We start from the raw sequence: 24,662 nt of genomic DNA, 5'->3' as shown, positions 1-24,662 counted from the left end.
AGACTTTTAAGCAAACGTATTCAAAACATTCAAAGATACTTAAATGCAACCACCTGCCGCAAATCTAACACCCTCTTTTCCTCCCAGGAGTTTAACAAGAACTACTACTGAGAAATCCCCCCAAACATCACTGCATCAATTACACTCCTATTGCCCAAACAGTCTTTAACTCTGAGGAGAGCAGCTGAAAAAAAGAGAAAGCTTCAATTCTGAGATACCAAATACAAGAAGCAGCCCACAAACAAAATGAAAACTGCCAAATCCGAGTCAAAGGGTCAAAATGCTTGAGAGTTCTAAATTTGGAAGTACATAAAAATTCTTTTGCAAGCAAAACAATTACAGCAGATTGGGATATGCACAACTGAAGTCATCAATCCCAATGTAACATAAAATTCCTACGCACACTGGTGGATTTCTGCTACGATACCACGGCAGCTAACAATCTTTAGCAAGCCATCTTTCAGTGCAGGCTCTTTAAAAAAAGACAACCAAAACCCTAGGTCAGATACAAGTCTTCAACAAGCTCAAACTACAGATATACTCTTACTCAACAAGCATGGCTGATGCTTTTTGAATATTTAAAAATATCTTTTAAACTACTCCGAGAGACAGAAAAAACCTTTCTTGCATTTAGAAATAATTCCAATTGCCACAGAAAAAGCAGTCTAACAAATCGCAGGGGGCGGGGGGGAGGAGGACACATGAAACACTTCTTTCACTGAAAAAGCTTCTATCAACACTCTAAACATCTCCACGGTTCTAGATCTTCTTAGTTAATGAAGAATAGGGTGAAGGGTATTTTAAGGTGCAAATTAATACATCAGCAAGAACTCTGTCAAGGAAATCAAGAGCTCAGATGTTTAACAACTAAAAGACCTGCAGACAGCTCAAGCAAGCTGTGTTGTTTCTTATGGCAGCACAATCCCCAAATCCCACGAGCGCACCATGCACGTCTCGCCACATGAACAAACATGAGCCAAGACGACCAAACGCAGTTGTCTCCTGTCAACGCAGACATCCTCAGTTGGATACACTATATTCATCATACAGCAGAGGGATCTGCATTTTGGTCATACAAGAAATAAACTAAAAGTTTCTCCAGCACTGCAGGAGGAGTGGCAGAAACAAGCTACAGCCATCTGAATTGCTCCGAGCAGCCTAGTTCGGTCTGCAGACCGGGCACCCCAATACAGTTTCTCCTGTTTTTCTACCTGAACTGAAGCTGTATAAAACCACCTCCTGATGCCAAACGCACCAAATGTAACCGGCCTCAAAAAGACACTTTCGCCCTGCCTAATGGGTACCAATGGGCTCATAGTGCCTCTGTCAAATAAAAATGAAGTCAGGAAAAGGAAAAAAAAGTGGACTGATTCTCATCGCCGTTCTACACTCCCTCAGAAGCAAAACCCACAACCCACAGAACTGCTTGGACAAACCTACTTACAGTGGGACCGTATTTAAGTATTTGGTTTAGGGTGGTGTTGCAGCAGCCTAAGGTTGAACCTCTTGAACAGCCCTGGACAAGGTGCCAACTGGTGGAGAGTGGCCTCACGTGACAGATGAGGAAAGGAACCACACCTGGGCTCCAAAACTCGTGTGACAATGTCACCATTTTGCGAAGACGACGGTTTTCTTCTTTGAAGAAGACACCTTTAAGAAATGGGTAGGGTCCAAGAACATGACTTCCATTTGCCTACGTATTGTCTGCTTGCCTACACCACCTAGATTACCGAGCCTAATGCCATTTTGCACTCCATGCCAATGTTTTAAAGTCAGTGCAAACGCTTAAGCGTTAAGCGGCTCTGAGGTATTACCACCTACACCCCTTCTGAAAGCAACACCTTGGCATTCCAGAGAAGTCCACATCTCAGATAGAAATTTAATACATAGGGCTACATGTTGGTCAGTCTGCTGACCAATGAATTCCTCAGTTTGACCAGCTGTCCTGCGCCCAGCTTTGAGGCTGCTCTGCATGTTCCAGCAGCACACTAAACTTACAGCAGACTGTTGAATCGAATTTTTCTTACAAGCAAGCATTAACATGTATTTTAGTTATCCAAGGGGAAGATTATGACCAAAAATGGAAGGAGCCAGTATGAAAGCACAAAAATTATCTAGTTAACAGTACCTGCAACAGTAACTGGTCTTGGACTTTGGACTCTTAGAAGAGGCGTATCTGTAAAAACATCCATTAAAAAAAATTTGAGAAATATTTTTCACAGATAATTTACAGCACCTGCAATATTGGCCACCGAAAATCCCATCTGGCACTGTTTCCAACCAGTCAGTATACAGTGTTCTGACACTTAGATGTGGTATTCTCAGTTTCATTACTCTGTTACTTCCTGGCTGGACAGGACCAAATCTACCCTACTTGTTGATAAAGCAGAGGATATTTTCATGACAGTCAAATAAAGGGAAATCTTGCAAGTTACACTGCCACGAGCTTTCATGAGAAATTATGTGTTCATTTAAGATACTGCATCAAACAGACAAATCATCTGTGTATGTACCACATCGCTAAGAAGCATGCGACTCCCTCATTTTATTACAAGTAGGAAAGAAAGAGGTACTCTTCAAGGCTGCTTGTAGATTTGTGCCCCAGCTCAGAGACGAAGGGACAGCAGCAAAAAAAACAACAGAAAATTAACTAAAAAAAACCCCACAACCCAAACCACCAGTGCATCTTCTTGCAAGGCTGATGACAGCAATACTGAGAAGACAGAGCTGCAACCTAGGCAAAGCACTGATAGAAATACAGGGGATCATATAACACAAAAGCCATCAGCAACTTGCAGTGGAGAAGCAACTCAAGTCGGGTATACTTGCAATCTCTGCTCCGATAACCGAAGCCTTCAGCTTTAAGAATAACTAAAAACCCTAGCTCAGAGCCTATCAATGGCATTGCCCCTGTGCCACTGATGCACAGGTGTAGGCTAAGGATGCTCAGCTCTACGTCCGCAGCCCTAGAGGTGTTAAAGCCAGTTTCCTCGACTCCAGCATTCTGGGGAAGAGGAGGATATTCTCCATCTCCTTGGGAAAGAAGTGCTGAGTATAGGGAGCAGAAGAAGCAGCCTGTTTTGAAATTAGTATTTTTAACAACAGCAACAAGATCAGGAAAGCTCTTTGGTGCTAACTTCATACTGAAAAAAACCCACCTCACACAACGCGGTAGTGCTTCCCCTCCTTCTTTTAATACAGGCTACCCAGCCAAAGGCACAGATGGAGACAGTTATAACTCTTCTTAACCAATTTCATAAACCTACCTCAAACAGAGTTCTTAGAAAAATAAGGCAGACTGCAGCCAGCTATACCAAAACAAGGCTGGCCAAAAGTTCTCAAGCCCATACAACCACACAAGGCGTATCAACAAACTAACAAGCCTTAAAACAATATTCCAACTTGCATTATTTTCTGCCACACACATCGGCCATCAGTCAGCACGGACACATTACACACCTGCACACGCATGATCACTTAAGTCTGATGCTTGCATCCACAAAAAACTGAAAAACTACCACTTCCAAAAGGTTTTTTGAAACACATAGGCCATACAGCTATCAGCATTTTGACAGCAAGGACAAACCAGGAGCTTCAAGTCACTATTTCTTACCTGAAAAAAGTCTTTTCCTACAGGAAGCACAAGAAGTCAAAATAAACCTGTAGGCAAGCAAGGAACAGAAGTATAAAGATCATAAGGAATAAACTGAAGCAAAAAAGAACGCAGTAGACTTGTTCAACTGTTGAACGAACTATTACAAGCACTTCGCAAGACTTCTCAATCTGATGCACCATTAAGTCCAAAGTACATACAACTCTTTTCTTCAATTTAAAAAAAAAAAACAAACACTGCACCCACGCAATTAGGCAACCATCAAGAATGCAGTTTAAATACTGATGACAACCACTCATAGGGCTGAACAATAAATCCTCCCCCCACGTACATTCTTTTGCTCAGCTCACAACACTGCTGCACAAGCGCTCACATCTGCACTGGGCAGTGCCAGACGGGCACAACAGCTTTCCTACAGCAACAGTGTCGGCTCCTGCCAAGCTCTGACCAGTTACAGCCACAGACAACACCTAGCTGCTAGAGATGCAGTTAGAAATAAATTATGCTGTTACAGAGAACTGACCATCCCCTACAATTAAACCAGGGATTGTACCCACTTTTCCGGACCAAGGGGGAGAATTCAGGTCAATATCATTGCCTAGGTTATCCAGGAACTACAAGAGCAAATAAAGCTCCTTCAGAGAACTTATTCAATTAAAGGTAAGAATTAATTACATGTTTCTTATGCTTCAGTCAAGGCAGCACTGTTACAAGCAATTACTATTCTAGCCTCATTCCCAACCTGACCTTAATTAATTACTCTGGATTACAGGCAAGCAAATTTTACTCTCAGACTGCGCAAGGAAAATTCTATTTCCATTCAGGGGACACAGTTATCAGCAAGAATGTAAACTCAACTCTTCCATAACCTGACTTAGGTCAAATAATAAGCATTCATCTAAGTCACTTTCAATTCCAGAACTACTAAAAAAAGTAACAGAAAAATTAGAGAGACTATTATACTATGACTGATCTTCGTTGCAAGTCTTCTCACTTGGCTTTTTTTGGAAACTGGTCCTGTGAAAGGATCCTTGCTCATTATAGAAAAGCAAATGAACCCAGGTCAAAAGCATTTCTGCTGCAGAGACGCTCAGTTACGAGCTGCTGTACAGACACCTACAAAACACTACTTCAAGCCATAGCGCAGTATTTAATGTTCGGTTTTATTCTTCTACTGCACACAATACAAAATTCTGTACACAAGAAGACAACATTTATTTTATCCAGCGTGGACTCATCGACGTTCAAATACCCCTCCTGATCTATTTTCAGGGGTTTAGGCTAGAAACAATAGCCTGGGATCGCAGAAACATCTCCGGTACCAGGAAGATTTTCAGTGAGTAAAGGAGATGTAACCATTCCCCAAGATTGCACTGACAACCTGCCCGGATTCACCGAGCCCTGCCGGGCCCACAGCCCGCGCGGCCACGCCGCGCCCGCCGGTACAACGCTCCATTTCAGCGGCAACAAGCCGCGCCCGCAGCCAGGCCTGTCAGGGAGGAGAACATGGTGCCTGCCGGCTCCACCGGTCCCACGGGGCCGGCGCGCAGCGGCTCCGGGCCGGGGCAGCGACCCGCCGCCACCCCCGACCCTCGGAGACCTTTGGAAGGGGCCAAGCGCAGCGGGACGGCGACACGCCCCCGACTTCGCGGGACACGAAGAGGCCGAGGCACCGCCCGCAGAACCCGCCCCGTCCCCCGGGGTCAGCCGAGGAGCGGCCGCCGCCGCCCCGCCGGGCCCCCCCGCCACCAGCCCCGCCGGGACCGGGCCCGCGCCGCCGAGCCCCGCAGCTCCCGCCGCTCCCGGACCGCGCGGCCCCCGCACCGCCCCGGCCGCCGCCGCCGCGCACCCCGCGCTCCGGCCCCGCCGCCGCCTCGCTCGGCCCGCCCCGCCCCGCCGGCCGGGCCCTCGGCCCGCACATACTCACCTTCCCGCGCCGGCCGCGCGGCTCCGCGGGCCGCCGGGCGCGGGGGGAGGCGCGGCGGGACGGAGGGAGGGCGGGAGGGGGCGGGCGGGGGCCGGCCCGGGCCCCCCGGCCTCAGCGCCCCGCGCCGCGGCCAGGCGGAAGCGGCCCCGCGGGCCCCGCGCTGGAGGCGCCGCCCGGCCCGGCCCGGCCCGGCCCGGCCCTTTGTGCGCGGGGGCGCGTGCCAGCCGCGCCCGCCCGCCCGCCCGGCCTCCCCCCGCCTCGCCTCGCCACGCCGCGGGCCCGCAGCGCGGGGCAGGGCAGGGCAGGCGGCCCGGCCCGCCCAGGCGCCGCCGCGCTCTTACCGAGGGATCTGCGCGGGAAAGAGGGTCCGAGCGGAGCCGAACCGCCCCGGGCCCCGCTCCGCGCCGAGCCCAGCGACACCGACGGCGCAGCCACACAAAATGGCCGCCCCGATGCGGCGCCGCCAGGGAGGGAGGGGCGGGGCCCGGTGGAGGGGCGGGGCCAGGGAGCCCCTCCTTTTCGGGGCCCGGGCACGTGGGTGGGGGGCGCGCTCTCCCCGCGTGGCGGCAGCGGGGGCGCGAGGCGGGGGGCGGGGCCTGGCGGGAGCTGAGGGAGCGCGGCCTGAGGCGGCGCCGGTAGCTCCGCGGGGGGGCGCCTTCCCCTGAGCCCGCCCAGCCCCTGCGGCCGCCGCGGGTGGCCCCCGTGCCGCGCCTCACGCCGGGGCCCACGCCGGGCCCCACTCCAGGCTGGTGCCCGGCCCCGGCGGCGGAGAGGCCTGCTGCCCGAGGCCCGGCGCATTGCCTGGCGGTGCGGCGGAGGGCTCTGGGGGCGGGAGCGTGAGGCGCCTCAGCACGGCGGGGCCCATAAGAGCGTGAGACAGAGGGGAGGACGGCAGTCTGACCCCTCCGGCCCTGCGTGGCCGGGCTGTGGGCGCTGCTCCCGCACACCGGCCCCCAACCATCTCGGCAGTCGTCGGCTGGGCTTGGTCCCCTTGGCCGGTGTCCGGGCAGCCCGGCCATGGGGACAGCGCTCCAGGGGAGCCACCCGGACAGTGCCAGCCTGAGGGCAGCATCGGCGCCTTGGGTACCGCCGGGAGCCGCTTCTGCAGATGCAGAACTGTACAGGGGCAAATCCCATCTTCTTTTTTTCCAGTTCTGTGCTAGGTTAAAGCCAAAACCAGACTGACGCCGAAGAGCAAAAAATCTTTGCAGGCTGAAGTTCTTAACATCAAATTTGACAGTGTTTGTCACTGCGGGTGGATAAACTCTTCTGGTTCGGGTGGTTTTCCTGGGATAATCCATCATTTTCTCCTCAGAGGCCGCAGACGGGTGGGTGATTGTTGCCTGACAGGTTTCGGGATCAGAGTGGCTGCTGTGGCCGAGGTGTCTTGCAGAAGCAGAGCTCGGGCTGCCGGTGCCACCAGGCTCCCGAGGAGGGCACAGCCTGGCCCCGCGTCCAAGCAGTTCTCCTGTCTTCCTCCTCCCAAATCACCCCAGGAACTGCTGTCACTGCACAAATCCGGCTGCTCCCATGACATCAGCCCCGTGCCACAGGCAGCGCTGGGCCCGGAGAGCACAGAGGATGATGGAAAGCAGCGTGGTCCCCGTCGCTGTACAGCAGCCTGGGCGTTCATGCTTCTCTGACAGAGCCTGTGAGCTGTGTTCTGGGAACTCGTGGGAGCACAGTGGCTTGCTAAAAATACCACAACAGGAGAAAAAATGTGGCAGAAAATGTAGTTATCAGTTTGGATTTATTTTTTAACCTGGAAACCTCACAGAGAGTTTTAACATTGCAGGTTTCTAGAAGCAAGAGAAAAAATGCAGGAAGAATTAAAACAGAAAGCAGCTAATGAAATAACTCCAAAGTTTTGGGGAATTATTTTTTTTTTACTAAAACACCAGTTTGTGTATTAGTTTTTTTGAGAGCACTATATTTCATTCAGAAGTTTTTGCCATGTAAAAAACCACAGAATCTTAGCACATCTGCCATGAGCAGGCACATGTCAGAAACCACGTCCTTCTCCACAGGAACGGGTCTTTCCAGGTCCCACTGGTTTTGAGACGCGGGAAATATTCCTTTCTTCTGCTGTTCCCGCCGAGAGCTCACAACAGTCCAGGGACGTGTCTATGCCAATCTGTGATCCGTTTCTCCTTGCACGCTGCCCAGGACTCCAGCTCCAGTACCCGATGCCAGTGGCCATGGTCAGCGCCATCGGAACCCCCGGACGTCAGGCGTACCCCCCTGTTCTGGCTGCCCACGGAGCTGCTATTGGAACCCCCGGACATCAGGCGTACCCCCCCCGTTCCTGCTGCCCACGGAGCTGCTATTGGAACCCCCGGACGTCAGGCGTACCCGCCTGTTCTGGCTGCCCACGGAGCGGCAGCCCTGCCTGGGAGCGGTGCTCCTCCTGCACTGGCAGCCGCCATCAATGCCGGGGCTGCCCTGCCTGTCCTCGGCTGTGCCTCAGGCAGGTCCCAGCCCCCTCCAAGAGCTTCTGCTTGGCTCAGCTGTCCCAGTTGGGATCCAGCGTTTCCCACACATCAAGGAAACCAATAAATACCAAGGAAACCAATAAATGTGGACAAACGAAGCGTTGCAGCCCGGGGAGGACTGCTCTGGACAGCAGTTCTGGTCTCACCTGCAAAGCCTTTGTTTCTGCTCAGCATGAGCGGTGTCCTGAACACCGCCGGGCTCGCTGTCAGGGAGCGGGATGCTGTGCTGGGACGGGCGAGCCGGAGCCGAGCAGGCTGGCGGTGAACGGGAGCAGAGCAGTGAGCGTGCGAGTCCCACAGCCACGAGGCAGGGCTGCGGTCAAGGGCGGTGGTCAGGCCCCGGAGCAGCACAGGAGAGGCCGGCCTGGCCCAGGCAGGGCGCGAGGGGCTGCGACGGGGCGGCCTTGCTGGGGAACAGGAGGGGGGCTCCAGCTCCTGCCCTTCGAGGCTGGCTCTCCAGCAGTGCCTCCGCTGGCACCGGGGACCCGCGCCCGGGGGTCGCCCCCTGCCCCGGCTGCGGGAGGAGCCCAGCGAGAGGCCTGGGGTCAGCATCGGGTCTGCCTGGGGTGGCTGGAGACCCCCGGGCGGGCACGCAGGGCCCCGCGGGGATGATGTGGGGCCAGCCCGGCGCGGGGGCTCGCACCGACCGGGACAGCTCCTGCCCTCCGCAGCGAGCGGGCCGGGGTGAGCTCCCTGCGCGCAGCTCTGCCCGCCGGGCCGCTCCCCGCTGGCAGCGGCTCCTGTCCCCCAGCGCGGGCTGACCTGCAGGCCCGGTCCCCAGGCGTGAGGGCGGGAGGCACGGGACTCGCCCCGTCCATGTGCCTCTTCCGTATCTGGGCAGTTTATACCTCAGGACGGTTTCCCACCACTTCTTTGTCGGCAGCGCAGCCAGCGCGGCCGGGAACCAGCTGCGGATCTCCAGGGAAGGACGGCCACCCGGCCTGTGCCCTTGGCCGGGGCAGATGCGGTCCCATCCGTGGAGCGGCGTGGGAGAGACAGGCACCCAGACACCCCCCCGCTGATTCAACTGGGAGCGGGCGGGGGCTGCAGCCCCCTTCAGCTGCTCATCCTCAGGCGACAGAGACCCTGCAGGCCCTGCGGCTGTAGCACCTGGCTGTCCTGCGCCCTTCCTGCCCTGGGAGAGGAGAAACCGCATGCACAGCAGGGCCACCCCAGCCCCCTGTTCGGGTACCGTTTGCAGTTGCAGCACTTTTCCCCAGCAGGCACAAAGGCCGGGTTGTTTCAGAGGAAGTTGCACCTCGCAGCTGAAACAACCCCATAGCTCACGGCCCTCAAAAGAGAAGGCCCTGCTCCTCCTCTGACCCCCTGCCCTCCACATCCCTGCCGCGGCCCACTCGGTCTCCCCTGCTGCTTGTGATCTGAAAGGAGGACCAGATCTGGCACAGACAGGATGGAGGAAACGGGGCTGCGAGAGGAGATGAGCTGACATACGCCACTAGTTCTCCTTTGGGAGAGGCAGTAGCTTGTCAGACCAGCCTTGCTCTCGGGCTTCTGAATACCTTCATGGCTTTGGGCCCTGAACCTGCCAGCAGCCAGCCCCGACAGCCGAGGTGGGACAGTCCTCGGGCACAAGCTCCCTTTGCAGGACCGCAAACACTAAGCACTTCAGACAAAGTGGGATGGCTGTGATGGTGAGGAGGAAGGTCCGGGTGGAGGCTGGGGCCAGAGCAGCGCCTGGGAGATGCAGGTTCAAACCTTTGCGGGCTGGTGTCCCCTGCTTTGAAAGGAAAAGTCCAGCTCAGGAGTGACTCCATCTGTCTTAAAAGTTTTCCTGCATGGCCACTTGGAAGCACAGCTCCGGCAGGGTCCGTATGTCGTCCACCTCACTCTGAATGCCCGGGCTTCTCCCTGTTCCCTCTTCATGCCTGAGAAGGCTCCCCAGCCGCCTGCACCCACACCCAGTTCTCTCCACTATTAACCATGGTTGACAAAAGCTACAGGACATCAGGAGCTCTAGAAGCAGCAGCACTCGGCAGCTAGATCAGCTTTCTCCATCTTGGCGTTGCTGGTTGCCCCACAGTCAGTCTCTGGGTGTGCCGGAGCCCGAGCCCGGCTCGGCAGCGCCCCGGCTCAGTGCTGTCTCCACCAGCCGGTTCTGCTGAACGCGCCAGCGCCTTGCTGTGCCCACATCAAACCCGCGCTGGGGCAGCGTCAGGACAGGGACCCTCCCGTCTCTGCCTCCCTCCAGCACTGCAGGGCTCCTGACGCAGGCACGCCGGTTCCTCTGGTCCCTGTCTTCCCACAGGGACGATTTAGTGCAAAGCTTGGCATGAGGACTAAGCTAAAAACCTACATGAGGATTAGGCTAGAAACCAGCCTTGCACTGTCCTGGGTTTCTGGGGAGGTGGCACAACCTCTGGCCACCTCTGGTTTGAGGGAGGAATGCAGTCTCTCTGGTGGGCCAGGAGGAGGGAGAGCCCTCGCATTTGTCAGGGCAGGAGAGACTACAAGAAGCTTCTGTACCAGGAGTGCTGGCGGGTGAGCAGGACGGGTGGCCTCGTGGTTATCATGTGCTGTGAAGCACTAGGCAGTTGCTGAAGCTGAGCCCCACCTTCCTCCCTCTCAGCCTGAGAGGTCCAAAACCCACCCGTGATCCCCCAGCAGCTGTCCAGCCTCCTCAGGGCCTGGGGTGGAGCGTGGACAGCAGACCTGAGGACATGGTGTCTATCAGCTGCAATCAGTCGCTGGGAGAATTGCCTCTGACATTTTTGTTTGCAGACTCCCACAACACGACTGCAGCGACAGCAAAAGGCTCACGCCAGGCTCTGCGAGGAGACTTAAACCACCCAGAAATTCAACAGCACCAGCAAGAGCACCCAGCACCGCAATGGAGCTGGCCCCGTCAGGACACGTCACCCCTCCACCACCCACGCAAGCCTGGGATGAGCTGTCGGTGCCTCCTCTCTACCAGGAGCCGCAGAGAAGTGAGCTGTGTCCCCAGCCGCCCTCTGGCACAGGGTCTTGCTGCACTGCTGGTGGAAGCTGAGAACAGACAACAAACAAGGTCCAGGTATCAGGCCAAGGTGACTGCAGGAGCCAGCCCGAGTCTCTGAGCCTGAGCTGAAGCACTTGGTTTGAGGGCTTTTTTGATTTGCCAAAATCAGCTCATTTCACAGCAAAGCCTTGGGGAACACGTAGACACCAGGCTGCAGACATCCACCTAGGAAATGGCTGTGCGATCTCATGATGCTATTGGTCTTCCTTCTGCTCTCACTTGTCATTGCCCCTCTCCTGAAGGCTACAGGCCACCTGCCTGTCCCTCCCGCCAGCAAGGCTGGTCTGAAGTCCCAGTGACTTGGCCAGCACAGGTGATCCTCAACTGCTGGAGCGACCACCCAGCCCTTGCCAGCTTTGCCTGCAGCACACCAGCTCTTCCCAGCGCTGCCAGGACAGTGACCAACCCCAGAGCACCAGTAGCACTGGCCAGACCCAGGGCAGTGGCTCCTCACGGCGTGGTGGCAGCGGCACGGCCAGCCCTTGCGCTGCAGCCCCAGCGCAGTGAGCAACCCGCACCAGTCCAGAGCGCCAGTGCAGACTGCTCCCAGCCGCTCCTTGGAGCAGGGATGGAGGAAACATCAGAGAATCCTCCAGTCTGAACATAGAGATGTCCCAGTGAGGTCAGCCTGACAGCCGTCTCGCCACATCTCCAACAGCAGAGATGACGCGGGGGAAGCACGCACGTGTGACCACCTCCTGCGGTCTGCCTGCAGCACCCACAGCTGCTGGACGATGGGTAGTAGCAGCACACCCCTCTCCTTCTCTGCCTGCCCCTTTGGCTACTGCCCATACACTTCTCTAATCCCTTTTTGACCCTGAAAGGCTCCAGAAGACACTGTGTAAAGAAGTATTGTCCTTTACCTTTACCTGTTTTAACCTCTTCCAAGTTTCATCAAGTGCCTCTTAGTAGCTGCCAGGGAGCTAAAACCAGCAGAACCAGCCCACAGCGTGGCGTCCAAGCGCTTACCTCATGCCGATTCCCAAACGTTATTCAGGAACACTCAAATCCAGGCTGAAATCTGCAGCTCCAGGAGGACACGGTCCTGCTTCAGAAATTCACAAGAAAGACAAGAAACCACCATGGAGATTGTATTTATTATTGTAACAGAGAAGAGGCTGCTCTACTGATTTGTATTTACAAATCTGTTGGCAAAGAAAATAATATCCAGTGTAATTTATTAGCCTATTTTACAGCCCTGGCAAGAAGCATTCATTTGTAATAGCAGCAAATGCCTACAGTTTGATTGCCTGCTACAGCTAAGTGCACGGAATAGCATGGATCACCTACGCGGTGGCTGGCGGCAGGCGAGGCCTCCGTGGCCCGGGGCAGGCACTGCCCGGCTGCTCCAGCCCACGGCGGGCAGGACGCGGCACCACGAGCCCGTTCAACAACGTCAGGACAGCATGGCAGAGCCGTTAACCCGCTGCCCGTCTGCATTTCTGGGAAAGCAGCCCCACATCTGAAGCACAAGTTGTTCAGCGCTTCAGAAAGTCAAACTGAGCCGAACGGCTCTGAAGCTTTGGGAGGGGAGGGGAGGGGATGGGGTGGGCGCGTGAAGCGAATCCTGGTGCATTTCTGGCGGCGTGTTTGACAGAGCTAATCCTGACACGGGAGCAAGATTTCCTGGCCTGCTGGACCCCAGAAGCATCGGGTACAAGGAGAGGAACCAGCACCCTCGCTCAGCTGGGCACGAACTGACCACCCGCTGTGGAGCCCCCACCAGCACACACGTGCCCTGGGAAGCCCGCTGGCACACGTCGGGAGATCCGAGCAGCCAGCACGCTCGGGGCACTCTCTGCACATGGCACCTTTTCCCCACACTTCTGGTACAGATTCAGACATCAGCTTTAAACCCCGCTGCTGGCAGGGCTCGGCTCCCCGCTGCAGTCAGGAGAGGATGATCCCAGGTCCCCAGCTGAAAGGGAGGGGGATGCAAAAATGCAAATGCAACCTTGGACGCTACCGGCAGACTTAGCGTTGCATGAGTAACCCCGACAGGCAGCTTTTTGCAGCAGAGCTGCCTCTGGCAGGGAAAACGCTTCAAAGGAAGAGAACAGTAACACCAGGATGCCACCGAGTCAGAAATTGCTGCTTGCTAAGGAACATGCAACAGTATCTGGAGGCTGTGGGGAAATCCACGTGCTGCCTCTGAAAGACACTGTTCTTGCTGGTGCCTCATTCCTGGTAGCGCACAGACAAGCCGCAGAGGTTCAACAGCAGTGGTGAGAACGCTGAGCTGCCGGCCTGACCCCACGACTGCGCGGGCTCCACCACACCTCCGCCGCTCAGAGCTGCCTCTTCCCTTCTCTTCCCTCCCTTCCCCTTCCCTTCGAACGCCTCTGCAGCTCCCGTGGGAACTGGGTGGGAAGAGCATTGGTGCCACAGTTGACTCCGGGCAGTATCATTATTTCACGAGCACACGGCAGTGCTGCTGCTCTGCCTGGAAGCACATCAGAGCACGGCAGCATTTCTTACTGGTGGGGGCCCTCCCGGCTTCCTTTAGACTGGGCTGAACTGGGAGGGTGGGCAAAACCGGCATTCGGTCCCCGGCAGAGCAGTCTGGGAAGGAGCTGGTACCAGGACGGAGCGGTGCCGCAGCTGCGGAGGCTGCTCTGAGCACGGTCTCAGGTGCTCTCCAGAAAAGCTGGTGAGCTCACGCTGCCCAGAGCAGAAAGGAGCTGCAAGGCCTCTGGGGCTACCCCTCCAGAGGACACGGCCCTCGTTAGGAGGATGCCGAAGAGCTTGTTCATCTGTTTGCTGCCAAGTGCGTGGCCTTCCTCTCGTCCCCAGCCGCCACGGCGTGGGCAGGTGCTGGTTTAGCTCAGCACAGGGCTGGTCCCACGTGCTGCCCACGTGCTGCTGTGCAGCTCTGAAGCTGCTCGAAGCAGAAGCTGTGCGGACGCGGCCTGCCAGGGCTCCCAGCTGTGCGCCGGCTGCCTACCCAGCCACCAGCAGCAGAGGCTCAAACACCTCCTCTCCCTGGGCTGCAACGCGCTTCCACCGACCAGGGCGGTCCAAGGAACCCCTCTGCCTCAGCAAACCCCCTGCACCTCCACACCCCTCCACCAAGAGCACTGCGGGGCGTCAGAACAACCTTCACGCCTCCAACCAACAGTCTGCAGAGGTGGACCAGGCTGGCTCCGTAGCAGTGGAATTATCCCCAGTGAGGCAGCATCTCTCCCAGGACCAGCTCATGCCACAACACAGGAGCAATGTCCCCCTGCCCAAAGCCTCCAGAAGGGAGATGGAGAGTGTCACTGCCCCAGGCAGCAGTTTCTCTGGATGTCACAGCCCTTTCAATGAGCAACCAGTGCTGGGGCTCCAAGGAGGAGAGCTGCCCCCCTCTGACACACGCTGAGAGGCCAGGAACCAGAGAATCTGGTCTGGCATGTCTAAGGACTTCCCGGTCCTAAACAGCACGAGCCTTCCAGGAGCACATAGTCCTTGTCCTCGAGGTCATATATTGTGAGATACTCAGGAGTTAACCCGGGGTGTGACAACAGCAAGGACAATGGAAGAAACCTAGGAGGAGGGGAGAAGATTTCGGGCACTCAGCAGCTCCCCAGGGATGGACCCCCGGGCCAGCGGCTCAGACGAGCCCTTTGATGAAGCTCGTGTCCAAGTGCACTATCAGCATGCGAAGAAAGGACATTTCTTTGCGCGTGTTCTCAAAGATAACGCGAGGGTCGTCAGACTGGCAGCGCAGGCAGTTGGGGGCCATCACCATGGCCAGGTTATTCACGTCCATCTTCGTTCTGCCCACATTTGACGGCTGAGCAAAGATCTGCAAGGTAATAAGAAGACGTTCAGCTGGAGCAGTGGAAAAGGGCAAGAGCTCCAAGCAGGAGGCCTAAGCAGAGGTGCAAGGACAGCCGAGATGGGGCCTCCCTGGAGGACAGTGCCCCAACAGCCACACATCCACAGCGGAAGGCCGCTGTGCTCTGACGCAGCTGGCAGCACGGAAGCCTCAGCAGACAGGGAACATCTTGCAGATCTCAACCTCTGGGACCAGCCCCATGCTATACAAGATCAGGAATACAGTTTACTGCTTCCATAAGGGACAAGACCAGCAGATCCCCCTCCATCAATCCCACCTTACATACAGGCAAGAGGTCCTAGAACCCTGCGATGGCCCACCACTACTGTGCCGCCAACGCATGCTGCAGGCGCGCTCCCGGCTCGTGGCTGGGGTGGGGGGCACAGGGCTGCGGGGGCTGCCTACCTGCAGGAAGTGAATGAGGTAACACAGCACCAGCCGGTTGAGCTCCGGCAAAAGCTGCACCACGGCCACGGCAGCGTCTGGGTTCTCGTAGTTGCTGATGCACTCTTTGTAGAACTGCTGGGGGATCACGGGTTCCTCCAGCTCCCGATACCACAGCTTGAGAAGAGAGGCTGGGCAGAAAGCAGGGCACATGAGAACCGCTCTGGTTACCTCCCCACCACCTTCAGCAGCAAACCTGGCAGCAAGACTCAAGGCCTCAGGAAAGAGAGGGCAGAGGAGGGACTCTGCGCGTCTGCCATTTCACCTTCTTTCAGTCTCGGCTCTGAAAGTCTCAAGCAGCCAAACTGGCCAGTTAGAGGAAAACGCTGGCTCGTGTCTACCTGCTCCTCTAGAATCAGCCCTGGGGCCGCCTAAAGGAGAGGACAACGAGACCTTGGAGCTGAAGCGCTGCTGCTGAGCGGCTCCCCGCTTGCACAGCCTCTCCCGCTGGAGCCAGCCAGAGCCCCAGGCCCCCCTGCTGCCCCCCGTGTTTTTCCTACGGGCAGTGTTTGGAAAGGCAGCGGAAAAGGCACAGAATGAGAACGTGGCTGGTGCAGACAGCCTACGTGCACGTCCCCGGGCAGTGGCACGCCTCCCGGGCTGCTCCTGTGCCTTCCCCTCCACACTCCACCGAGCTGAGGCGCATGCGCCTGCCACATTCCCTACCTGGGATGTTGGGGTCACTGAGGCCGCTTGGGATTCTCCACTGATCCACCTGCAGCTTCAGGGCATTGACTTCATCTATGTCACCGGGTATCCTGCGAGCAGAGGCACGGCAGAGGCGCTTTAGAAGGCGAGCAGGGCGACGTGCCCGGTGCGGCCGCTGACCGGCAAACCGGGGCCCCGGGGAGCAGGAAGCACACACCAGCAGCAGCTCCTTAGAGAGAACGGGCTGCCTGGTTTTAGACACAGCTGTAAAGTGGGGGCAGAAGAAACGCTTATCTCCTTCCCACTAGCTCCGACACCAACGACCTTTCTGTCCTCAGGAGTGACTGTTTTCTGTAACTGGGCCTCTCTGCAGCACGTTCAGTCCAAAGAAACGACTCTGGCTAAGTACACCCTTACAAGGCAAAGTTGAGTCTTTTGCTAGCTATCTCAAATCAAGGTTAGCAAGTGAAAAAATAACACAAATCTGAAATAAAACAAAACCAACAACAAAAACCCAAAAAATCAAAGCCAGACCAGAATCCCCTATGTTCACCACACAGATCCTCTGTCTCCCTTGACTCCTTGTGTCTTGTGCATCATCAAGAATGACGTGCTGCACTTGATGAACTGCTCTGCCAGGATCCCAAGAGCTCGTCCCTTCCCTGCACTGGACGACTGTTGCCGGTGAAGTTAATGACAGTTGAGCACCTTGCCCGGGTACATGCTGTCCCAAGCACTTCAAGTCACATCTGCGCTGTCCCCTCTGTGCTAGTGCACGCAAACAGGCTAATGCTACTGTAAAAAGTGATTCCTGAACCCGGGCAAGGTCGGCAATCTGCGGCAGCGCGCTGTTCTCAGGGAAGAGGAAGCACGTGGAGGTTAATCTTGATTTCTTGGCTTTGAGGACTGACATGTGGGTGGCTCAAGAGTAACACAGCACTCCAAAAGCTCACCTGAAAATGCCCTCCGTCTGTTCTCCTCCCAGAGCCAAGACCTGCTGCGACAGCTGTGTCTGCACCCAGGGCAGCTTGTGACCCGGGTACGTGTCCTGCTGCCGCAGCATGATTTCCTCCAGCGAGCTGCCGAAGAGGGATGGCGTCACGATGGCGTTCCTGGCATGTGTTATCTCCTCCACGGTTGGTTTCCGGAGGCCCTGAGGACAGAGAAGAGCTCAGCGCAGCCGTGGCACAGCCAGGATGGCGCGGGCTGCCCGTGCACACTGACACCTCGCTGGCCTCCGGGCAGCACGGTTCTCACCCTGCAGCCTCCACCTCCTAAAATCAGGCAGGGGTCAACTCCTCAGGCCCAAGAGGAGCCGAGAAGCTGCTGCCTGTTGGCAGGAGATCGCTTTGGAGACTGTGGGCTGTTTTTGCAGGGATTCCGTTGCTGTGATTTGCACACCGGGGGGGGGACTGCTGTGGCGTGGCAGGAGGAAGGACGGAGCCCAGCCGTCCCCGGCCGTGGCGAGGTCAGCAGAGAGCACGCGTACACCAGCCCAGGCTGAGCGCTCGGCCACGGGACAGCTGGACAACAGCCCTGTGGGAGTTCCCCAAGAAGGGAATTCCAGGTACGTCCAACTCCAGGGAAAGCTTCGCTCTCAGAGGTGCTGAAGCTCTCTGAAAAGTGAGCACCAGGACCTGCTGCTTCTGAAAGACGCTGACACTTGAAAGGGGCCTGGAATTTCCCCCGGCAGAGACTCAGAGAAACATGGAGCGCTGTCGCAGGGGTGACAGGCTGCCCCGCGCAGCAGCCATCTGGCAGCGGCCCTGCGGCTGAGCGGGAAGCGTGACGCCAGGGGGTGAAGCTCCCGACGACCCCTCAGAGGGCGGCAGCCGCCGGGGCCGTGGTTGTGCGTGACGCGTCCGGACGCTTCCCGTCCTGCCCCGCCGGGATGCCAGCAGCCGTCGCCCCTCCCCAGGTATTTCAGCTGTTTGCTCGCTGTACACGGAGTCCAGATGGCAGGGAGGCCGCAGAGGCATTCGCAGAAATAAAAGACGACCGGATCTGGCTCGGAGACCTGGGACGGACAGGCCGGGGCCGCCTGCCAGCTTTCAGAGCCCCGCGCAGAACCGTGCGAGGAAAGGGAGGAGGGGCATTTCCAGACCACACAGAGCACAGAGGCTGCCCTCCGCGCCAGCCACCTCCACTGCCCGATCGTTTGAACAACTGGGAACTGGGAATGAACAACTCTGCAGCAAACCAGCTGCAAGACCCGGCCCACGCCGGCTCTCAGGGGCAAAGGGAGGCTCTGCCGTCACCTGCGGAAACCAAAGCATGGGCATCCCCCGCATGGCCGGCTCCCCTCACCCTGGAGACAGGTAAACACCAGGTTTGCCCTCCACGTCCCCAAGGCCAGCAAGCACCCGGCTGCGCGGCTGCCAGCACGCAGGCCCTGCTGTCTGCCCGGAGCACGGCGGGACACGGGCAGCAGCCTTCTCCCACACGTTCATGGGAGGACAAGCCCTGAGCACGCGTCCCCCATGCACCCTGTCTCCACTTCCCATCGCTGAGTCAGTGGTGACCTGCGAGAGTCACGGACCGACTGCTCTGGGACCCGGGAAGTGGAGCGCTGTGCAGGCAGCCGATGGGCCCCGGAGCCGGGGCAGTCGCTCACCTTTTTGCCTCCGGTGACGGCTACTTTCTGGAGTTTCCGGTAGCAGTACTTGGCGTAGGTGCTGATGGGCAGACCTGGCAGGAAGCAGAAACGAGCGGTCAGCCTGCAGCACCGTGCACCCGCCACCCCGCAGCCCTTCGGAGCGCCCAACGCAGCCGCTCACACCGGGGCGAACAGCCACCCCTCCTCTGCGCAGCCCACTGTGCCGGCGGCAGAGGGGCTGCCACAACCTGACACCGCGCGCCCCAAAGCCCCCAGCCCTGCAGCCCCCGGGCCGGCGGCGTCAGTCCAAGTCAGTGCTGGGGCTGGGAGGAATGAAGCCTTCCGAGTCAAGGCCCGTAGCGCTGCACTCCCAGCCCTGCTCCTGCAGATCCCCACCTCCCGCACTGGCAGCCCGACCCTGGGCTGTCTCCGCGCAGGGCGCCTGCCCGGCATTCGCAGCCTGGGCACGCATCTGAACGCGGCGCAGCTGGAGTTACCTGGCCCACAGACACAGGGCCGGGCATTTACGCACCGCCAGATCTCAGCCAAAGAGCACGCAGAGCCAGTCCCCTGCCAGGAAAGATTTCAAAGTGTTTTAGACAAATTGTTTATGATTCAAGAACCGCAGTCCTGGGCTAGCGAGAGAGGCAGCAGCACACGAAGGCGTGCGGAGCCCGAGAGCCAGCACCAGCAGTAAGAGCGAGCTCAGGACGCAAGGAGGGGCGCGGGAAGGCGGCAGGGTCGCTCTCTTCTTCCCAAAGCCCTGCAGAAGGCTTCTGCGCTGTCCCGCCCGCAGCCTCCGACTCCACCTCGTGCTGTGAGGCTGGCGCACGCTCTGCAGCGCGAGGGAAGTCGGACACGCGGGTGCTTGGGAGCTTCACTGCAAAAGCTGCAGCCCCTCCGCAAGAACGGCTGCTCCGGTTGCGCTTGGTTCAGCGAACTCTGAGGGCGAGCGGAGCCAGCATTCACAGAGCTAATCCCCCCGTGACACCAGCAGAAATGTTTGCACTGACAGAGCACTGATTGCTGGGAGAGTTTTTCCAAAACCGTTGGCCTTTTGTTCTTTTTCCAGTCAAACCCAAATTGCCTGCTGAAAGCAGTGAATAGATCTGCCCTATTTGACTCCCTGCCAGGCTCAAAGCTTGCAGCAGCGTTCAAAACACTTGTGGCTTTCAAAATCTACATTCTGGTCAGATGCTGCGTATTTCAGCTCAGCCTTTCACACACCCCACGGCTTAGGTGAGCTGGTCAGGAGCCTGGAGTTCCTCAGATCCTCTGGATGCAGAGGGAGGACGAGCTCTCCTCAAGCAGAACAACAGTTTGTGTGGGTGGGAGATGCGCTCTCCCCCGTTCTGCTCTCAGCCAGCAGACAAACCAGTCCTTGGTTCCCACGCCGAGAGACGGACGCCCTGCCTCAGTCGCTCTGCCTGGCTGCCCGAGCCGCAGCGGAGCCTCCCCGCAACGCTGCAGCAATCCGCAGGGGTACAGCAGCATCCCCCTCTCCCACAGGCAACGGGAAGGAAAGCCAGCCTTACGAATTTCTCTCTCTCGGGACTATCTAAAGAAAAATATTCCTCGTATGCAAAAATCCTGCTAATCCCAGGCATGATTCATGCTGGAAATGTCTAAGGATTAAAGAAAACAAAACCAATACACTGCTTTGTGGTGCTTCACTATTTCAGGCTACGGGTTCTGTTGTTAAAATGTGCAGACGCGCCCCGACGCAAAGGGTCACCCGCTGCACGAAGGAGGGAATGGGAAAAAGACTGCACGGCGTCTCTGCATCACAACAATTACGTGGGAGGCAGCGCATTCAAAACTAATAATAGGAAATGTTTTTTCACACTGTAATTAGACCACGAAACCCATAATCACCCTAAGAGTCTAACAAGGTCTGCAAAGGAACTGGTTGCCTTGAAGAGCCTGCATGGCCAACGCGTGGGCAGCAGCCAGACACGTTTGCTTGAAGCCCGCTTCGTACTTTCCCAGAAAGCTCCCTGGTCCTGGGAAAAGCGTAAAACCCAGATCCTGCGCCTTCTGCAGCGAGGCATCCCGCTCCGAACGACGAGCAGGCTGCAGCCTCTGACCCAGCAGGGACTGTCGGGGCCATGCGTGGAGCCGACCGGATTTCAAGCAAATAACCTGAAAACCAAACTTTCCCCCCACACGAGGGGCTGGACCCGTTACTGGCCACGGGCCTGAATTACCAGCAGAGCAGAGGGAACCCAGAGGAGCGGGGTGAGCGGTGCTCTGCTGCGGCGGGCACAGCGTGGACGGCTCCCGCGGGGGCTCACAGCGGCGACGCGCAGCCCCCCTGCTACGCAGCAGAAGGCCTCCGCCCCGACGCGCGCGCTCCCAGGACACGCGCAGGGCGAGATGGTGAAGGAGGTGTGGAGAGGCCGGGAGGCAAGCGGCGAGGTGGAGAGGAAAATGCAGGGGAGAGGAGCAGGATTTAGCTTTAGCCTCTGCTTTTCCAAGCTGACTTGACCTGACTCGACCATCTGGCTGCTTTCAGAATGCTCAGCTAGAGAGCGGCTCCCAGCATTCAGCTCATCCCGCACGGCCAGTTCTCCGAACCAGGGGGCCAGGTACTGCCTCCGCTCCCCAGCGTGCACGCCTGGGCGCGAGGACGGGCAGCTCTGCCTGCACGGGGCAGACAGGGCCAACACTGCAGGCAATTCCACCTCGAGTCTGTGAATTCCAGCTGATCTGTCACCTCCTGGGGTACCCCAGTAGCCCCAGGAGCTCGGGAACAGAATACTACTAACAACCCACACGGTGAAAAATAGATCGCAAAGGAAAATATTTTTCTGTGTGCTGGCCCAGAAATACATGCAAGGAGCTTCTTAAAGAACCTCTCCCTTTATAACAAGTTAAAATCCAGGCAGGGCATATGCGGGAACATCACTTCTGGAACAGAACTGAATGCTCTCCAGCCAAAAAATGTCTTCAAAAATGCAGCAAACAATGTGGATCCAGAACCCGGCCATGGGACACGTATTTTCGCACAGCAGAAGCTGTTGGCTCGGTACCTCTCCGACCTGCCGCATCCTCCCCCAGACCTCAGCCTGGCAGTCAGAGCAGGCTCTCAGAGCGGGCCCCGGCTCGCCGCGCTCCTCAGCACAGGGCAGGAGCCTCCCGAAACCAGAGCCGCTCTCCCGCTCGGATCTGCCCAGGCACCCCGTTCTGCGGCAGTGCCTTAGCCCTCTGCCCCACACCGCCAGCGGATCCTGCCGCGTCGCGGCAGTGCCGCTCCGTCCCCGTTCCCCGTGCGGGAAACGCTGTTCTGCGCCGGCCCAAAGGGCAGCCCAAGCCAGCAGCCTGCGCCCACCACCGCGAGCTGAAGCCACAGACACAGCCTGTCTGAAAAACGAGTGTTCCCCGCGAGAAGCTCCCGGCTAGCAGCAGCTGGGAGAGACCCGAGGCAGTGCTGCACCTGGACCACCAACCATCCCCTGACAGCCCTCCCTTCTCTGAGTTTGTCCCATTTCCCCCTAAACCTCTTCACGCTCCCAACCTGCGCAGCACCCTGCTTTGCGACTCCTGATGATTTAGTTTTGGGCTTCAGGACAGAGCGCTCCTCAGCCTGCTGCCCAAACCAGACGGTTTCCAATGCTTCTGCTACAATGAACGGCGAGAAATTTTCTTCCTCTCGCTTTCCCCGGGTGAGCCGCAGTCTCCTTCAGCCCACTGACCGTCTCCCCTCCGCTCGCCCCCAGGCGCAGCGCCCGGGGGGCTTCCCCCGCCGCACTTGTCAGCCCTGGAGGGACCCCGGGCAGGAGCCGTGGAGCAGGCACCGCACGGCCATGGCCGACTGCTGGCTTGCTCTCTGTCCCTTTGCTCCCAGTCCTCTGTTTGGTTTCTGACCACTTCCCAACACCGTGATACATTTCTGGAAATTCATATACAGGCTGCAAAACATCTCCCCCCGGAAGCAGCCGCGTGGGGGCCTGCCGCTGCGTGTCCGGTTAGGGACGTCTCCCCCACCTACGGTCTCTGCTTGTGTTGACCCAGTTTTCTCTGCTGCTTGATCACTCAGCTACTCACCCTTGCAAGGTCCCTCCGCACCTTTATTTTTACAACCCTGAATAATTTTGTACCAGCACCGAGCTGCCAGCTCATTATTTGCCTCCTTTTATAGACCCAAGCCCAGCTCATATTCCTGCAGTATCAGCAGACCATCCTCCTTCTCAACATGGAATTTATTTCTACCTGTTCTTCTTCTGCCTTTCAGTGGGTTACTGATCCATGAACAGATCTTGCACCACCTTCAGATTTCATTTACTCACAGAGAATCATGCTAGAAGATGAAGATTGCAGAGGTAAGTGTGGGAAACTTAAAAATTATTTCTCTGGGTGCATGTCAGATGACACATCTTCACGCATCCAAGCGTTTGCTTACAAGCCCCTGCACTGCGGGAACTGGGGGGTGGGGGGTGGGGAATCACTACTTTAACCCAATTTTTCACTGGAAGACTTACATACATGCCCACATATCCACCATTCAGTTCTGTTTGAAGAAAGCACATTTAACTTCCTTATGGATTTCTCTGCTAAATTGCTGATACAGCGTCCATAAGCATCTAAGTATTTCAAAGCTACTGATGAACTTCTCCTCACAACAGCCTTTCAGCTGCAGGGAGCTGCGTCCCCCTACCCGCCCGTCACACGCGCGGCAAGCGGGGCCGGGGGGACGGATGTCGGCGTCCCGAGGAAAAGCCTGACCCTTCCAGCCAGCCGCGGACAGCCCCCCTGCAGGACCCCCCTGCTGCAGGTGCAGCTCTGAGGTCAGGCCCCAGCAGAACCCTCAGCATTATCGGTCACTCGCGAGAACGCTGGTTCAAGCGACCTGCTAGCGCTCCCGCCTCCTCCGCGCCTCCCCTCGCCTCTCGGCCGGAGCTGGCAGGAGCCTGCCGCCCAGCTCGGTCATTCTGAGGCTCCAGCTCACTGCCAGAGGTCTCCTGCGTGCCAGACAGCAGACAGCGTCCGGCGAAGGGAACAGCATGTGACCCGTCACCAGAGCCCCGGCCGAGACCACACAGGCACTCCTGACTATCAAGTGCTTCATTCTGGGAGCTTTATAAAGCTATCCTGGCACGCCTTCTTCATAACCTTTCACATATATATATACACACACACTTTGTTTCTTATTTTTAGGTAAAAACTACCTCCACCTTCCCAAGCACAGCGCCGGCACACGCAGCACAGAGAAGCAACTGCACGGCAGCGCCCGCTCAGCCGGCGGCAGAGCACGCCCTGCGCAGCGAGCTGTCCCGCAAAGGTTCGGAATGGGCTGAGCTCTCCTGGGCCTGAACAGGAAAGGAAAAAGACAGATCCCTGCCAGAAATACAGCCCCTCTGTGCAACTTCAGGCCTCTGCTCCGAATCCCTCTGCAGAGCGGGGAGCGGCAGAGGCTCCTCGGGCAGGGCTGCGACCCAGAGGCCAGCCCAGGCGCTGGCCAGGCGTGCGGCTGCCTCGGGGAGCCGCGGCACCGGGCAGCGCGGCGCAGCTGCCACGTCCATGGCTCACACGCCTGCCTGCCGGCCGCGGGCAGGGCTCAGCCGTGCAGGAAGCTGGACTCCAGCTCTCCCAGATTAAAAACACGCAGACCACATGATATAAAGTGCTGCCTGATAGGAATTCACAAGGTTGGCTCAAGTTTCCTGAAAGCCATATAAAAAAAAAAAAAAGAAAAGAATGGACTTTGTCTAGCAAGACTTCAGCCAGATAAAGTATCATCCTGCAGCCAGCAGTTGAAACCTGAGGCTGGAGGAATACGTGAGCTCTTGTTCATTTGGCAGAGACGCTGTTGCGAGCCCCGGACCACAGAGCCCAGGAAGCACGGACACGGGGAAGCCGATACGGGAGAGAAGAAGGCAGGGCTCTTTGCCAGGTACCAGTGTCCTCCCTGAGGGTCCTCAGGCAGGGTGCTGGTTTACAAAACCCATTAGTACAATGCAGACAGGTTCTTTTCACCACGCTGGCTCGTATCGAGCCATAGGAAACCCCGTGGCATGCACAGACAGCTGAATTACAGCCCCAGGTCCACATCCAAATTACAACTCCTTTTCTCACCCAACTGTGAGTGAGAGGGGTGTCCCCCCCC

At 57.3% G+C, this 24,662-nt stretch overlaps 2 protein-coding genes across 7 annotated transcripts in view; both read right to left on the bottom strand.

The window, feature by feature from the left end:
* The window catches only part of PHF20 (PHD finger protein 20), a 72,560-nt gene extending 66,595 nt beyond the window's left edge, over positions 1–5,965 (bottom strand). For 3 of the 5 annotated variants that reach the window (XM_075438933.1, XM_075438936.1, XM_075438937.1), the window contains exon 1: positions 2,129–2,162. The gene's annotated coding sequence lies outside the window, so the exon portion shown is untranslated. Of the gene's footprint in view, positions 1–2,128; positions 2,163–5,881 lie in introns of those variants that run through there. The other 2 variants (XM_075438935.1, XM_075438934.1) reach the window with 1 other exon arrangement.
* Positions 5,966–12,132: 6,167 nt separating this feature from the next.
* The window catches only part of LOC104328261 (rho GTPase-activating protein 39), a 55,477-nt gene continuing 42,947 nt past the window's right edge, over positions 12,133–24,662 (bottom strand). For both annotated transcript variants that reach the window (XM_075438938.1, XM_075438939.1), the window contains exons 6-10: positions 18,575–18,648; positions 16,914–17,113; positions 15,979–16,070; positions 15,274–15,443; positions 12,133–14,835 (exon numbers count right to left, since the gene is read on the bottom strand). In XM_075438938.1, the coding sequence (XP_075295053.1) occupies positions 14,641–14,835; positions 15,274–15,443; positions 15,979–16,070; positions 16,914–17,113; positions 18,575–18,648 (731 nt within the window). In that variant the 3' untranslated portion in view covers positions 12,133–14,640. The remainder of the gene's footprint in view (positions 14,836–15,273; positions 15,444–15,978; positions 16,071–16,913; positions 17,114–18,574; positions 18,649–24,662) is intronic.

Source organism: Opisthocomus hoazin, chromosome 18, assembly GCF_030867145.1.
Source record: "Opisthocomus hoazin isolate bOpiHoa1 chromosome 18, bOpiHoa1.hap1, whole genome shotgun sequence".
Classification (NCBI taxonomy): Eukaryota; Metazoa; Chordata; class Aves; order Opisthocomiformes; family Opisthocomidae; genus Opisthocomus; species Opisthocomus hoazin.
This window is presented reverse-complemented; position numbering and strand designations above follow the sequence as displayed.